Source organism: Pseudorca crassidens, chromosome 6, assembly GCF_039906515.1.
Source record: "Pseudorca crassidens isolate mPseCra1 chromosome 6, mPseCra1.hap1, whole genome shotgun sequence".
Classification (NCBI taxonomy): domain Eukaryota; kingdom Metazoa; phylum Chordata; class Mammalia; order Artiodactyla; family Delphinidae; genus Pseudorca; species Pseudorca crassidens.
In genome coordinates this window covers 71,372,542-71,389,147 of record NC_090301.1, presented here as the reverse complement: position 1 = coordinate 71,389,147, position 16,606 = coordinate 71,372,542, and the positions used below count along the sequence as shown (strand labels likewise).

The window sequence follows — 16,606 nt, the reverse complement described above, 5'->3', positions numbered from 1 at the left end:
TATGCCTTACCCTATCCTACCTGTACAAACTCTATCCATCCTTAAAGGTCCAGTTGAGGTCCCACCTCTTTCTGGAAATAGGCAATAGAAATCACTTCCTCTTCTGAGTTTCACTAACCCTCCTCAGCCCACTCATTTGGAGCTTATTACTGCATAGTAACAAGAGTCGTCTTTCTTGAATATGAATTTTATCTTCTCAAATTAAGTGTCAGTTAGGTTGCTTGAGGGCTGGGCCATGGGTGTACTTCTAACCTCCCACTGCACCCAATATCATGCTCCACACGCAAAAGGCACTTCATGGGTCTGTTGCCTGACTGCACATACTGCCAGATTTATTTTTTAAATATGCAGATTTTCCAGCATTGTACTGACCTTGACAGCAGCACAGTCTCTGATATCATAATCCTGCTGAAACTCATTTGCCGTGATAATAGTAGACACCTTAAAAGACAAGAGAGGCTTGATAACTTAAGACTGATGTATAAATATCTGCAATTTAGATGTAATTTAGGCAGCTTTAATAACTCAAGTGTGTTCAAAAGCCAAGAGAGGAAAACTTTTTCATCTCTTTTTTATGTCAGGATGCTAAATCACGTGAGGACTTATAAAATGCCATGAGGTCTTCAGATTCCAAACAAAGGAGGCTACAGTTTCAGAAGTGGAGGTTAATCATGTATTAAGTTCACAGTTGGAGTCATAAAGAATCAGGAGCTTGCAAAATACTTTTTTTAAATGCATGTGTTGAAATGTTAGTTATTCGATTGACTATTCTTGGATATGCTACAATTTGAAAATGAAGTCGAGGAATTTTACATTTCGAAAGAACACACAATGACTTGACACAACGGTAATGTGGAGCAAATATTTAATACCTGAGAATAATTTGCTCCTCTATGTGTTACCTAAAACCTCTCCTTAGGATAATGTAAACATTTGAAATAATATTTAAGGACTTTTTAAGGTTCTCCTGAATTGTTTCCTCCAATTAAAATTCTTTCTTTTTTATATAACTCATATTTTTAAATAATAAAAATAAACGTTGCTCATTATGAAAAAATGGAAAAAAAAACAAAGAAAAAGAAAAAAAATCACTTTTACTACCCCAAAATTACCGCTATATTTATATATCTATATTTTTATGTATTTTGGATTATATGTAGAGAGACTATGTGTATGGTTATTTTTTTAATAAAAGTGAGATTAGTAACTTATTTTTCCCCACTTCATATATGTGAATCTATTTCCATTTCAATAAAGATACATCTACATAACTTAATGGTTGTATGGCTATATTAATTAACAATCAACTTTCTTGTTATTGAAATAAATACTCTTTCCATATTATCCTAAACGAGAAAGATTAAACTTACTGGTGTATGATCACTCCATTGCCAGGATCCTTGTAAGTCAGGGCTCCTTTTATTCAAACCTATCCAAAGCCAACGCTGGTCACTATGTGAAAAGGAAGTGTTAAGAAAATTTGAGCACAGCATTTGGCAAAAACATTTAGTATCCACATGTCTAAAATGCTTAAGACATGTAAGCTTATTCAGAAGACCTTCTCACTAACTGAGAAACATAGTTTCAAGCTATATAAACAAGTCTCCTGAAATGAAACTGAACCCTATTTACAGGGTAGCTGTCAAAAAAGTACCAGACTTTTTTAAACTAAATTTTATGTTATTTTCTTCATATGAAAGGCAAAAACTATTCTGCTTTGAAAAACTTAGGAGGGGGAAAAAAGTATATGATTAATTCAAAACTTTTACTGAAGCGCTTCAATTTTAGATAATGTTTTCAGATACAAAAACAACCATAGCATTTCCTTAAAGCATTTGTCTATAACTATCAAGTATCTTTTCTTTAAAATGAAGAACCTGGCTAACCTTTGGCTTGGCTAACCTTTTATTAAATGAGATTTAAAAAAAAATTTAATTCCCTCTGCCCACTAAGTTTAAAGTAAAACAAGCATTCAAGTATCAGTATTTTCTAAATACCAAACTCCATGGGTTATACCAGAGCAATATAATTAAGCAATCACTTAAGTGAATATATTTAACTGTCATAACTATGATGCTTTTATGTACAAGGCATTGAGCTATGTGCAATGATGATACAGAGAAGTACAAGACATAATATCTACCCTCAAGTGGCATATAAACTAGTCAGGGAGACAAGATATATATGAACAAAGAAAATATGAGGCCATTTTTGAAAAACATCAAATGATAAAAATTGGCATACATTTTAAGCACTACAAAAATTTCGGAAAAAGGAGAGGTCACTGTGGACTGTAGGAAGTCAGGAAACATTCTGTAGAGTTAATAGGACAAAAGACAGTCTTTGAAGAATTGCCAACATTTCTTTCGAGCCATAATCTAAGTGTTTACCACGTGCCAGTATTCAGGTTGGCTGAGCAGAGAAAGGATAGGCATTCCAAGGAAGAATACATACAACAACATATAGAGGCAGGGACATACATTGTAAGTGATCCCTTCCCCTCAATTAAACTTATACTCAAACCAGGGAGATATTTTCAATAAATTGAAGCGATATAACCATAAGAAATTTCTCCACCTCTAACTTCATTTGAAAATACTCTCTAAAATACAGTATACTTCTTAGGCCTTAAAAAGTAGACCATTTACCATGCAATTTTTTTTTTGGTGGGGGTGGTGGGTTGGTGATGCTGGTTATTTCCATATAATTTAACCTTCTGATTGTATATGTCATGTACCACCAGTACAAGAGTGAATGTTATATATGCAAAACAATGCATACATAAATGCTAAGTATAAATAGAACACATATTAGAAAAGGGGTAGGACCCAAATCTAAAGTTAATCCCTACTCTCAAGTTCAGTAGAATATATGGAACATATGGAACGTACAGTTACAAGACTGCTGGGAAACACAGTAAGTCTGCATTTAAAAATATTTGCCAGTGAATCCAAGGCAGGAACAAACTTAATTTTAAATTAATTTCTCACTTTTTAATGAAATAACTGCTTTTCTTTGTCTCTTTCCTCTGTTCAACATTCCCTCATATTTTAACATCAATAAGCATGTTTTTCACCTTACCAACCTCAAGCTTTTCAACTTACTGCAATGGAATATGAGGGCGGTCCCCTTTCAGTTTTTATTGTTTTACTGTTTTCTTTCAGAAAGAAAGATTACCAATTTGCAGAGTTAAGATAACTCCAGTGGAGACAATTAAGTCTAGTTTGAATTTAGCAGCTAAAAAAGGATTTTGCAGTTTGTGTCTTCAACTAATCAGAGCTTTCCTACGGACTTCCAAATGTATCATACTTTCTGATTGCTGGATTTCTAAACCACCAGGTCTAGATAATTGCCATATACATTATAATTAAAGTCAGACAGCTAAAATAAAGAGGAGGTCAAGTTTGCTTCCTCAAACTTCACTTCTTTCTAATTTTTGTAGATTATGTATTTGGGCCTGGAGAATTTGTGCGGAATTTTGTGTTTCCCTAAAGTAAGCATTAGATATTTTATCTTCTTTGCACAATCAACAGTACGACTGGAAGATGATCAAAGATCATTTGCCATCTGCATTTATTCTATAGGCAGCTCCCACAGAAAGCTTCTTTAGGGGTCTGTCCCCACCATTTCCACTCAGTCTGCTCTTAGCTCCCCATCTTCCCTTAGAAACCTCTGCTTTCAAGCCCATTTCTGCCTCCTCTGCTGCATCTCAGAGAACAGTTTCCTAGAGAGAAGTTTATCCCGTTGTCCGAAGCTTCTCATCTTCACTACTTTCTGAGACTGAACTTCATTGCAACCCAGACCTTTATAGTTTTTAGCTTCCATTTCAAGAGATTTATTATTCGGTTATAAATATAGTAAATAGTAGCTACTTGTGGGGTTTTTTTGTGTGTGTGGTAAGAGGTGGAAAATATTTCCTCATTTGTAACTTCTTCCTGGTTTGGCCTGATTTGTCTGTAGGTAGATAAAGAGAAGAAGAAATTCGAAATCACATTAATTGTTGCACACCTCTAATGTGGATTTTCAAAAATTCGAGGGAAGAAAAAAAATTTGTGGTTAGAAATGGATCATAACTGAGGAATTAAATCAAACTGAAAATTTCTCTCTGTATATAAATTTCTTCTGCTCCAAACACTAAGTATATGGTTTTAAGGCTATGAGGTTAAGAAGACATTGCACGAAAGGTTACTTTGTGTATTTGCGTTAAAATTTCTACTCTCAATCAAATTTCCTGCTGCATCTGGTTCCTAAGGAAAACAGCACCTCAACCATAACCCCCAGTAAACACTATTTGATGAGGGCGCTTAGTCCGCAAAGCCTTAGATTTATATCCAAATCCACTCATGCCACATCACTGGAGGTAGTGCATACAGCAGCAATCGCACTGCAAACAAGGCTTTCTTCCCTAATCCTAAAACTACTTTCGTTCTACAATGGCTTTCCCTGGTGGGCTGCTGTTAAGAGTTGCAAAGATTTTAGAGCCTTAGTGATCTGGTGCACCATGAACCCTTTTCATTGAAATACAGAGACATGGAACTTAGATTGTGAGAAGTAGAGCAGTAATCTGACCTTATTCCTTGGCAGGCAAAACACAATTTGGGCAATGGATGTCTTGCTGAGCAAGGTCAATCCTTGCAATAAAAAGCTAAGGTGTTCAAGGAATAAGCTTTAGAATCATTTTCTGATATAAATGGGCTGGCTTCCTTTCTTCCCTTCAAGCCATGGTTATAATATTGAATAAGTTTTAGAATACGTTGTCTAAATATAGCATGGGCAAATGATCTCTCTATTAATGGAGCACGTATTAAGCAGACGTTACAGTCTGCTTAATACATGGTACTATATTAGCTGCTAGGATGAGTACAAATAAAATATAGTCCCTATGAGTGAAAGGATTAGGTGATGTGTTTTTCCTTTGTGCTCTTCTGTTTTCTAAATTCAATATACATTTCCTCTGTGATCAGAAAAAAACCTAATCATTGTATATTCTGTAGAAAATAAAGTATATGATAGGAATAGAAGAAAATGGAAAAGATTTACACAAAATGTTAACTAAGTTTATAACTAGGAGCTAGGATTTGAGGTGATTTTAATTTTCTTCATTATCACTTTTTACATTCCCCAATTTTACATAATGAACCTGTATTTTTAAATTTTTAATTGAGGGGGAGAACTCATCAAGTGTGATTAGAAATTAAAAAATCAAGAAAGAGTCCTTAATTACCTCTCAGACTTTTGTTTTCTAGTGTAATTTGTTCTGTATATAGAAGCTCTTAATGATCATTTATATCATATATGATATTCCATTTTTCATCAACTGATTCCCACAAATACAGTTGCCCCTTGGTATCCACAGGGGATTGGTTCCAGGACCTCCCTCATACCAAAATCCAAAGATGCTGAAGTCCCTTATATAAAATGATGTAGTATTTGCATGTAACCTAAACATGTCCTCCTATATACGTTATTTTTAGATTACTTATTATACCTAAAACAGTGTAAATACTATGTAAATAGTTGCCAACATGAGGCAAATTCAAGTTTTGCTTTTTGGAACTTTCCAGAATTTTTTTCAAATATTTTCGATCTGAAGTTGATTGAATCTGCGGATGTGAAACGTGTGGATATGGAGGGCTGACTGTATCCACAACCTCATTGCTTAGTACTTATCCATGGCTCCCTGAACCACTTAAAGGTTCCTAATCTCTTGCTGGGTTAGGAACTTGATTCAAAACCCAGTTTGTTTATGTCAGTATTCTCCTTAAAGATACTTTAGCTTAGACAGTATGATACTGTGTGTGTCAAGCTTGAGATCTAGGGGCTAGCAAGCTGCCCAGCTGAAATTCTCTCTTCGGGGAGGGTCAGCAGGGCATTACAAAGGTTATGTTCCAGAGGCAGCCACCACAAGGGAGACTGCAGTCCAAAAGCCGTACCTGAGACTTTGGTTGTTAGCAGAGTAAATGTCAGAAATAGGTTAATATCAGCAAACTTAGAAGCTTGTTAATCAGCATGATCTTAGAAATGGGCACTCATTGGTAAAATTGAAGATATGAGGAATAGCTAAAAATACTTAGGGACACTCTCACTCTTCATGAAAGTGTATGAGAATCTCGTGAGGCTGGTATCTTGTACCACTGGAAATGGATCTACGTCCTGATCCCTCTTTTTTAAAAAAGTTTATTTATTTTTATTAATTTATTTTTGGCTGCGTTGGGTCTTTGTTGCTGTGTGCGGGCTTTCTCTAGTTGCGGCGAGCGGGGGTTACTCTTCATGGCAGTACACAAGCTTCTCACTGCGGTGGCTTCTCTTGTTGTGGAGCACGGGCTCTAGAGCGCAGGCTCAGTAGTTGTGGCTTGCGGGCTCTAGAGCGCAGGCTCAGTAGTTATAGCGCACGGGCTTAGTTGCTCCACGGCATGTGGGATCTTCCTGCACCAGGGCTCAAGCCCATGTCCCATGCATTGGCAGGCGGATTCTTAACCGCTGCGCAACCAGGGAAGCCCTGGGGCCTGATCTTTTAATGGTCCCATGTCCAGTCATTGGGTCAGGTGACTGGGACTGCCTGATGCCAGCTATAGTGGGAACAGAAGAATCCTGCTTTTGGAACATTGTCACATTTACCTCAAATGAGCGTTCCATGCCAAGATGGTCACTGGAACCTAAAAGGACAGACTACCGGGATGTTGTAAGCTTACAAGACAGGTTATATAACATGTTTTTTGCCTGCTTCAATGACTGTTTAATAAATGTATGTCCGGAAAGATTCGGTCTGAATATTGCATTCATTATACTCTACTCTCAAGGTTGTGGGCAGTAGCTAAGAAACACTCACCTTGAAAGAAACTTAAGAGTTTGTATATTCAAATTAGCTTAGTGTGCAATGAAATTTTGAATATTAATTTCTAATGCTAGAAAATGAAGTCTAAAATACTAGAAATTATACAACAGATGCTTAATAAATGATTATTTATGGAACGCATGTATTGTATTTTTCATCAGATTCCAAGCACACTGTAGTGAGACTTTACTTGCTTTAATGAAGAAAATACAATCGTTAGCATATTAATGCAAATCTGGAAAATGTGGAAAAATGTTCAAACATTTAAACACGCATTCAAAATCTTATCTTCCAGAGGTAACAACGATGATCTTTTCTGACGTAGTTTTGCAGTCTAATTTTTGATGTAAATAGTATATTTTCTACTCTTTCATAATTTGCCTTTCTTCCCACTTAATACATTATAAATACTTGCATGTTGTAATGTTCTTTTTTTAAATCTTAATGAACAGGGGATAAATTCCAAACAAAGATCAACAAAAGTGATGATACTAGGCATCTTTACCTTTTTTCTGACTTTCATGGAAATGCATTTAATGTTTAATCATTAAGTGTCATATGGCTATTGGTTGAACTACACTTCTATTTTTAATTTAATAAGAAATTATGTGTTAATTATGTTAAGTATATATTTATATATAAAACGAGGAATGAATAGTGAATTTTACCAGATGCATTCTCAGCACCTATTAAGCTGATCACGTATTTGACTAGATATATAGAGTTCCTAATACTGGCCCAACCTTGTACTCTTGGAAGAAATCCTACATGATCAAGGCATGTTATTTTGAGGTACTATAACACAGTCGGTTAAGAAAGTGGGCTCTAATGGGTTCATATATTGGATCCTTTATTTACTAACTATATAACCTTGGGCAAGTTGTTTTACTTCTCTGTGTCTCCATCTCCCCATTTAGATAAAATGGGCATAGTAACCTACCTCATAGGCCGTTGTAAGGATTAGTTAGTAGAAAATACTTAGGACATTATCTGGCATGCAATAAGCAGTGTATCTGCGTTTGTTATTGTATCCCTCGTTAGTATTTACTTTTTCAAGTCTAGATATGAGGTTGGTCTATAATTCTTTGTGCTATCTTTGACAGGTTGTGATATCAGAATTAGACTATTTGTGAAATAAACTGAATGCTTGCACCAGTTTCTATGTAATGGAATACAATCTCTTGGTTATACTACTGAAATACGTGGTAATGATCTCTTTTTTAAGATATGAAGGAGATCACATATAGAACCATATATGTAGTTACTATCTTTTTCTTGGAAGAAATTCTTTGTTAACTTTTTCCATTTTTTCCATGGCTATTGGAATACTGGGTTTCCACTTATTAAATCAATTATATACTAATTTATATTTCCCTAGATATTGTTCACTTTAATAATTTCATTATAATAACGTAGAATTATGCATAGGATTCTTACCAATTAAAAAATTCTCCATTGAAAGGATTTTATAATCTGTTACTTAGGTTTCATTTTAAGTATCTGTTTTCTTTTTTGTTTTCATGATTTAGTCATCAGTAGATTTTTTTCCTCTGTTTTGTAGTTTTATTTCTAGAGATAAAACTCTAGGATTTGTCAGTTCTACTGCTTTTCCAGTTTCTAATTAATTCATTTCACTTTTATCTTTATTAGGTTCTTTCTTATGGTTTCCTTTTATTTATGTTGATAAATATTTTAACTTTTAGGTGAATGCTTATTTTCATTATTTTTGTTTAATAATTAAAGCCCTTAAAGCTATTAATGTACCTCCAGCTATAGCTTTGGTTATATCTCATGAATTTCAGAATGAGTGTTTTTATTATCATCTATACAGTTTTGATTTACTTGCCAAAAGTGTTCTTAAAAACACTGAATGTTTATTTTGTAAATAAGAGTCACAGATGTAGAAAATAAACATGGATATGGGGGGGAAAGGGTGGGGGAAGGAATAAATTTGGAACTGGGATTGATACATACACACTACTATATATAAAATGGATAACTAATAAGGATGTACTGTATAACACAGGGAACTCTACTCAATACTCTGTAATGACCTATTTGGGAAAAGAATCTAAAAAAGAGTGGATATATGTATATGTATAACTGATTCACTTTGTTGTACACCTGAAACTAACACAACATTGTAAATCAACTATACTCCAATAAATTTTTTTTAAAAAACACTGAATTTTTAGGTGAAGGGGATTTGATTTCACTTCTAATGTAACTTGTATAATTCTACCACTTTGAAATGTTAGGGTTTTTTTTTTTTTAGCCTAATAGATCCATTATTTTAAGTGATCCAGGCAAAGAGCTTGAAGAGGAAGTATATACAGACTTTTTAATCTATAAATAAAGAGGATATTATTAAATCAATCTTAATTATACTATTCATATGTTCTATGTTATTTCTATTTTGCCTGTCTCGTTCGTTGATAAATGAGATGAGCGTTAGAGTCTCTCATTACTATTTTTTATTGAAAAATTTTAGCAATATAATTAATATTTTTGCTTTATACATTTTGATATCTTAAGTGTGTAAGGGTTCTTGACTATTATAACTTCAGTGTAGATTGTACCTTTAATCAATAATAAGATCTCATTTTCCCATTTAATGTCTTTTTACTTCAACTGTATTTTATCTAATATTAATACTACAACTCTAGCTTTTTCATTCACATTTACACAATATAATTTTGCCCATTATTTTAATTTTCCCATTCTAAGTTTTACATTAAGTTTGTGATTATTAACTCAATGCTACTTGGGTGAATAAGGCCCATACAGCAAATTATAAAGAAATAAAATAACATAAGTGAAGTGGCCAAGGAGTAATAAATTGGAGACCATAACAAATTGGAGAGTGATGCCACATTTTGGTGGGCCATTGGCTAATCAGCACTAATTATTGCTGCAATATGAAAATGTTGCCAGTAGTTTTAATTTTAAAAAGAGTGTCAGAAAATATGGATTTTATCAAAATGTTTTGATTCTGAAACACTTTGTGGTCCCTTCCTTCCAGGAAAAGAACATAATACTCCTTGGGCTGGAAAGGTACTAATTGGCAAGATTTGTTTTAGGTATCTTTCAACAGCATAGAGTTGGGTTTCATTACTGAACACATTTGCAAACTTGGACTTAAACATAACTGATAATGGATACATTTGGTCTTCTGCCATCTTCTTTATGCCGGACTTTATGCTTTGTTATTTTATTCCTTTATAATTTGCTGTAAGGGCCTTTTTTTCCCTACTCATTACATATTCAGTAGATGAACATACTCTTTACAGTTTTAAAAAAATACAAACTCTGTGTTTCTAAATATGATTTCCAGGTAAAATGAAGAATTTATTATACTTTCAGTTTTCACAATCATTTTATCTCTTTACATCTCAGTTTTTATTTACAAACAGAGTTATAAACTCTGGTATTAACCAGAGTTAACACCTGGTTTTATTAAAATATTCTTGTTTCTCTTTCAGAATTTAGGATAATTACATTCTAACTTTAGGATAATTTAGGGTAATTTTATAATTACATATATTGCATTATTTAGACTGGGACTATGTTTTTATGTTATGTATTCTTCCTTCTAATTCTTTAACAACAAAATACCTGTTCATGTGTTTTGATTTTTATTCATCTCTCAACTGGAATATGTCTGAAATTTTTTTCAAGTAGGGAGCATTATCAATTACTATCTTCACAAATGAAAAACCACACAACTGGGAACTAAGATCAACACATTGCCCACATTTTCCAGTTCAAAACTCTTTAGATGTCAATTTTTAAAATGCCTTCTTATATTTAATGTCCTAGAGAAGAAGGCTAGCTGGATTTTGTGTTTTGGTACCTGTTTTATTTTTGCTATTTTTCTTTGAAGTCTTTGTTTTTTTGAGCCAAAACGATCAGGAAAGTATTCACTAGGGTATGTCCAGGTGGTGATTTCTTTTCCATAATTTTGCCTGGTATACCCTGAATCCTTGATTTACAAGTTCTGGTCTTCTTTTTTTTTCTTTTCGGTACGCGGGCCTCTCACTGTTGTGGCCTCTCCCGTTGCGGAGCACAGGCTCCGGATGCGCAAGCTCAGCGGCCACGGCTCACGGGCCCAGCCACTCCGTGGCATGTGGGATCTTCCCGGACCGGGGCACGAACCCGTGTCCCCTGCATCGGCAGATGGACTCTCAACCACTGCGCCACCAGGGAAACCCCAAGTTCTGGTCTTCTTTTCGATTCAAAAAGTGACGGGAGGGACTTCCCTCGTGGTCCAGCGGCTAAGAATCTGCCTTCCAATGCAGGGGATGCAGGTTTGATCCCTGGTCCGGGAAATAAGATCCCACATGCCACGGGGCAACTATGCCATTGCGCCGCAACTACTGAGCCCCCACATTCTGGAGCCTGCACGCCACAACTACAGAGCCTGTGCGCCGCAACTACTGAGCCCACGATCTCTGAAGCCCGCACACCACAACTACAGAGGCTGTGTGCCACAACTACTGAGCCCACAATGTCTGGAGCCCGCGCACCACAACTACAGAGGCTGTGCGCCGCAACTACTGACCCACGATCTCTGGAGCCCGCGCACCACAACTAGAGAGAAGCCTGTGCACTGCAACGAAGAGCCCATGTGCTGCAATGAAAGATCCCGCATGCTGCAACTAAGACCCCACACAGCCAAAAATAAATAAATAAATAAATTTAAAAGTTCATTCTCTTAAAAAAGAAAAAAAAAAGTGAGGGGAAAAATAAATTGTGAAGTAGAAGCCCCTCATACCTATGATTGTCCCCAAAGCTTCAGAAAAAATTCCCTCTATGGCAGCAACACCTTGCCCATATTTCTCCACATTATCTTTAAGGACACCAAGAAAACTGTTCAGGAATCCTCCTTCTACATAACATCAAAATCACAGTGGCTTATTGACTCCATCTTTGTTACATCTCTGATCACTTCCTTACTGTCCCATCTTACTGCCCTTCTTCAATGTAGTTTTCTACCAGCTGGGCTGTAATAGCCTTATAATTAATTGTTCTGCATCTACCTACCATGTCTGTCTGTCTGTCTGTCTGTTTCTCTCTCTCTCTCTCTCTCCACACACACACACACACACACACACACACACACACACACACTTTGTTTTTGTTTGTTTGTTTTTTGCCTATTGACTTACTAAACTCCTTCCCTGGCAAGAAAGGGTGTTTCAATTTTATACCCAAATTCCATTTTCTAGCTAAGTTCTTTGGCTCATTTCTCTTTCACCATATCTGTATATTCTAGTCCCAGTTCCTTTGCTTATGTTCTGCTTTCCCTGGCTTTTTCTCCCATCTTAACTTTCAAATATTACCTTACTTCCTAAGAACCATCCTTCTTCATAACATTTTCCCCAATTATACCTCCCAGAAACACTTCCTCCCTCCTCTAAATTCCCATGGCCTCTCCCTACTCGTGTTCTAGATTTTTCCACCATACTTTTCTTATCCCCACTGCTGCACACTATTACACTACACAAAGGGTGGGGACTCTGTCTCCTTCATCTCTGAATCCCTCATAGCGTCTTGCACATAAAAATGTTTGATGTTGAATGACTGTTAAAGTACTGAAAAACCCTTTTAGATAATAAAACATGTCAATTCTGAATACCTAGAGGACATCAAATTTAACAGAGAAGATCTCATTCTAAAAGTATTACCTGAACTGGTCTGTTAGAAAGTGAAGAAATTTCTTTATTTCATCCATATGACTGAAGCTAGGAAGGTGCCCTCCAAGTGCTTGGCAGAATCTCTCAGCTTCTTCCCAGTTCCTCTTTCTTACAATTCTTTCTATATGAAATAGCTTAACAAAATATAATGTTAATTTGTTTCCTGGTATAATCATAAAGTATTCATAAGTTCAAAGTCAATTACAGTCAAATGTGTGGGCCCCTGAAATGGACTCTTAGAAGTGTAATAAAGTCATAGGTAAAGGCCCATATACTGTGACACAAACAGGTCCTGCTGAAAGTGTCAACTAGAGGCCAGACTGACACGGACCCTAAAGTAAAATTTTTGACTTGTAAGAAGTGACAGAACTCTTCATTTGACAACAATAATTAAAGGGATATGAGAATCGTAAGCAAAGTATTAGCATGGCATACAGCTCACCCAATTTCCCAAAACAAAAGAACCCTAGGAAAGAGCCAGTTCTGGCTCTGGCCCTGCTCTTTTGGGTAGCACATGCGTTTATATGGGAATGAGTCATCTGACACCAGAGGTTCAATGATACCCTGACAAGGACTCTGTGCTCCCAAACACTTCAGTAGGTGATGTATATGTCTGGGAAGGAGCACAGTTTGGACAAAAACATGGACTAGGAGAGTAGACAGATAGCTTCATTGAGGGATTGAATGAGAATATTACTTTACCTTATAACAAGAAAGACCTGAGGGGAAACTATGCCAGCCTTCAGGACAGGGGTCTTCAGGCTTGGGGGCTGCTTTTTCAGGCTCAGGGTGCTCACTTATTTTCTTGCAAATTGAAAGTGCTCTGAAGCTTCTGCAGTCTTTTACCTCCCACTTTCCAAGAGACTTCCCCGTAGCCATAGCCACACACCCTCCTGGAGAAGCTGGGGTTGAACAGAAAAGTTTAATTAAAAATAACATTAAAGGGACTTCCCTGGTGGTCCAGTGGTTAAGAATCCACCTTCCAATGCAGGGGACGCGGGTTCGATCCCTGGTCAGGGAACTAAGATCCCACATGCTGCGGGGCAACTAAGACCGTGCACCGCAACTACTGAGCACGTGAGCCACAACTAGGGAGAAGCCTGCATGCCACAACTAGAGAGAACCCAGTGCACCACAACAATGATCCCGCATGCCTCAATGAAGGTCCCAGGTACTGCAACTAAGACCCGACGCAGTCAAAAAATAAAATAAATATTTTTAAAAAACATTAAAAAATTAAAGCCCAAACATTTTCTAGTGCCTACACACTTTATTTGATTCAAAGTGGGGAGAGAGAATAGGAAAGAAAATGGAGGAAATAAATGTGTTGTTCACAATAATAATGATGACAGTAATACAGAGAAGTGTTTACTACTTGCCACGTACTATTCTAAGAGGATTAAGTGAATTGATCCTCACATAGAGTGGATTCTATTGTCACACTGAGGTACAGTGAGGATTAGTGATTTGTCCAAGGTCACATGTGAGAAAGTTGCTGATCCAGAATTGGAATCTAGGTGGTGTGTGTGTAGAGCTGTACCCTAAACCACTATGATGCTCAGAACAGTCTAAATCGTTCATATTCACCTAACAGCTTTCAACAGTTTTTAAGCAACTTAGTAAACCTCAAAACAAGACTCTCAGATTCAGATCCAAAGGAAGAGCTGGTACCATAGAGGTAGATGGAGGTGTGTGGTAATATACATTTGTTTACTATTAATTTTATGGCAGCCAGAATTTTATTTACTCACTACAACATTAAAAGATAGTTTGTATTGTCAGATCCATTTCCAGATGAAGAATTAGTGACTTGCCCACAATCATAGTTAGTGAGTGGAGGATTCAGAACTTGAACCCAGATTTGTCTGGCAAAATGCCATGCTCCCTTTCCCATTACATCACACTGCTGGAAATGCACAGAGGACAAGAAGAACATACACTGCAAAGTAATAAGGACAACTTCCATTCCATCACACAGAGAAGCCATATGGTCTCATGTCTCATTATACAAGGACAGCAAGAGGAACAAGGAACTGGGAAAAATAATGCTGTGTTACCCTGGATGGGTGCGCTATTTTCTCTTATTCTACCCCCTATCCACGGCTTGCCCAATGCAAACCAAACTGGCTGAATCTGGGAGTAATAATGGTAAAGAGGACTTACAGGCAGTCTTTCTGGCTACAGACTGAGAGAATAGCTATTACAGCTACTTCCTAAGCACCCCTGCCCCCGACCACTGAGGTTTATCCATGAAGAATGTGACGCTGACTCTAAAATGTCTGAGTGTCTATAAAAGAAATCATGTATTTTGTATTTTAGAACATTCTAATTTAAGATGAAATTTAACCAGGATTAGCATCTGCATCCTCCATCTTCTACAAGTAAAAAGATGACCTTGTTATTATCAATACCACTCATATTTATACTGATGATCATGTATTACAAATTTTGTGGGCATTCTCTATTTCAAACAGTGTTTTTAACTACACATTCACATGTTCCAATTTCTACGTTATAAAAATGGTCTTCATGATTCCATTATACAAACATAAGAAAATATAAATAATTCAAAGGAAGAAAAGTCGAATGCTGTCTCATAAAAAGCGAAAGTCCTCTAAAAAGCATTGAATTAGAAATCAGATCTGGATTTTAGCAATTCAATAACCAGGTAAACTTCGTCAAGTAAGTCACCTTTCTAAGCCTCTGTTTTCTCAACTCTAAAATCAGAAGGGCCTTCTGAGGCCTTTTCTGGCTCAAATGTTCTGATTCTATGACTAATTATGGTCAACGCTTTAGGCTAAAGAAGGATAAACTACCTTTCAGAATAAATAATACCTATAATACATTGCCTCCTTAATTCTCACCCATTGAGAATAATAGAAATAAACACATTCAATTTTGGAGAAAGAAGTTAAGAAGCAGAGAGGTGAAAATGTAAAGTGCTCCACAATGAAGCTTCTAGGTTCTGTTTGAGACTATGTGGAAAAGATAACAAACTCACACTGATGCTTCTAGCTCTGTGCCATTAGATGGTGGTTTCTGAGAACTGAGTTTTCTAGCTTTTATTGGGTAATTGCCGAGAATTTCATAGGGAAGACATAGTCGCTGCTTCTATTTATGGTTCCGTAGACAGACTCTAGTCCTGAAAATCATCATCTCCTTCGTATTTCAAAGGTATGTGAAGAACAGATTTGGGAGGAATGCTGCCTTTCACAAGTCACTGTATTCTACTGCTTTCAAGGCTAAGGCACTCACCTGGCTCAAGAAAATTCCAGTTGGAAAAGGTTACAGCCCGCTTTATTCCACCAGCACTTCCCCAACTATACTCTCCACTTGCATCTGTATCTCTCAGGCCAGTCCAGAAGTATTTTTCTGGAGACTTAGTATACTTTTTAATCATATCATTCAGGTATTCTTGCTCAAATCTACAAAATGAGAGTCAAATTAGTAGGTGTTTTTTTACAGTGACTGAAATACTATATAAATTGAAGACGCACTTTTTTTAAGGAAGATTATTTAGCAAAGGAACCCAGAGTTAAAAGTTCACACCTGCTAGTTACAGTCAGATTGCAGTTGGTTCCAAAGGGGACCTCATCCTTGTAAATCTTGTAACAGGCTTCTCCATGTCTCTTCCAGCCCTAAATCAGAGGAAAAATATCACACTGTCTTCTGCACTTGATAACAAGCCAGTTTCTGTTACATAAGTAACATCTTACAACTAAGGGAAATTAAGGACATGGATAGGGAATTTAAACACATGATGAGAGTGGGATACAATTTCATAGAAAACCTCCATAAGCCTGTGAGCCTGTGTCAGACAGAAGGAATGTCTTAACTTTCTTTACCCCTAATGCCTAGCTCATCATAAGAGTATAACAGTTGTTAGTTCAATTATTTTTGAATAAGAATAATACGAGTAAGAGAAGTAAAAAATTAGCGTTGAGGATATAATCATATACATTTTTATAGAAATTCATGAATAGATAATTAGTTTTCCTATAACTCTTTCTTCTTCTGTAAGAGTGCCGATATCTATGATTCACCACCTTCTGGCTTGCTCTAACGTATAAATGAA

At 36.3% G+C, this 16,606-nt stretch overlaps 1 protein-coding gene across 3 annotated transcripts in view; it reads right to left on the bottom strand.

Annotated features, from left to right (window-relative positions):
• Positions 1-16,606, bottom strand: part of LOC137226615 (CD302 antigen) — a 131,501-nt gene that overhangs the window by 86,128 nt on the left and 28,767 nt on the right. For all 3 annotated transcript variants that reach the window (XM_067741806.1, XM_067741807.1, XM_067741810.1), the window contains exons 10-15: positions 16,081-16,169; positions 15,787-15,956; positions 13,234-13,433; positions 12,523-12,665; positions 1,371-1,452; positions 373-441 (exon numbers count right to left, since the gene is read on the bottom strand). In XM_067741806.1, coding sequence (XP_067597907.1) covers positions 373-441; positions 1,371-1,452; positions 12,523-12,665; positions 13,234-13,433; positions 15,787-15,956; positions 16,081-16,169 — 753 coding nt within the window. The remainder of the gene's footprint in view (positions 1-372; positions 442-1,370; positions 1,453-12,522; positions 12,666-13,233; positions 13,434-15,786; positions 15,957-16,080; positions 16,170-16,606) is intronic.